The 811-nt window shown below is 48.5% G+C and overlaps 1 protein-coding gene across 1 annotated transcript in view; it reads right to left on the bottom strand.

Moving 5' to 3' along the window:
* Positions 1-811, bottom strand: part of LOC116400206 (piezo-type mechanosensitive ion channel component 2-like) — a 20134-nt gene that overhangs the window by 8499 nt on the left and 10824 nt on the right. Inside the window, exons 26-28 of the mRNA XM_031877923.1 lie at positions 528-616; positions 386-451; positions 178-281 (exon numbers count right to left, since the gene is read on the bottom strand). Of these exons, the coding sequence (XP_031733783.1) occupies positions 178-281; positions 386-451; positions 528-616 (259 nt within the window). The remainder of the gene's footprint in view (positions 1-177; positions 282-385; positions 452-527; positions 617-811) is intronic.

The following is an 811-nucleotide window of genomic DNA, read 5'->3' as shown; positions in this document are numbered from 1 at the left end:
AGACAGACAGATAGACAGACAGATAAATAGAGAGAGAGACAGAGAGAAAGACAGAGAGACAGACAGATAAATAGAGAGAGAGACAGAGAGAAAGACAGAGAGACAGACAGCATGTTTTCATGAGTTTGACTCTCTTCCTCATAACTTTGTATTATATCAGATCTTTATCAGACTCACCTGGAAGGCTGATTTCTCAGGTAGCTCCTCCTCCTTCTTCTCCTCCTCCTCCTCCTCTTCCTCACTGTCTGTCTCAAACAGGTAGTAGTCGCCGCTCCTCACCACTGCAGGCAGAGAGACGGGTCAGACAGACAGACGGGTCAGACAGACGGGTACACAATGACTCTTGACAGGTGAGAGTGATGATGTCAGAGGTCATGTGACTCACTGGAGGCGTGGTTTACCCAGGGTCTCCACCACTTCTTGTGACTCCGCCCCTTCCTGTTCTCCTGATCTACAAACAGACACTCGCGTCAGTTCGTTGTGCGACTGACAGTCGTTACCATGACAACGGATATCTGTTTACAAACCGTCGGGATGGAAGCTGTCTTGGGTCAAACTCAACATCTTCTCTTTTCCCCTGCGGAACTTCTTCTGTCGGGATTTAATTCTTTCCATCCTGAAGGACACAGAGAGAGAGAGACAGGAAGTAGATCACAATGTTTCGACTCTGACTCGTCTCAGTGCTTCGACTTTGACTCGTCTCAGTGTTTCCACTCTGACTCGTCTCAGTGTTTCGACTCGTCTGTGTTTCGACTCTGACTCGTCTCAGTGTTTCGACTTTGACTCGCCTCAGGGTTTCGACTCTGACTCG

The sequence above is a fragment of the Anarrhichthys ocellatus genome, unplaced genomic scaffold (assembly GCF_004355925.1).
Source record: "Anarrhichthys ocellatus isolate YVR2014 unplaced genomic scaffold, GSC_Weel_1.0 scaffold155, whole genome shotgun sequence".
NCBI lineage: Eukaryota > Metazoa > Chordata > Actinopteri > Perciformes > Anarhichadidae > Anarrhichthys > Anarrhichthys ocellatus.
Note: the sequence above shows the minus strand (reverse complement) of the source record. Positions and strands in the feature narration are given on the sequence as shown.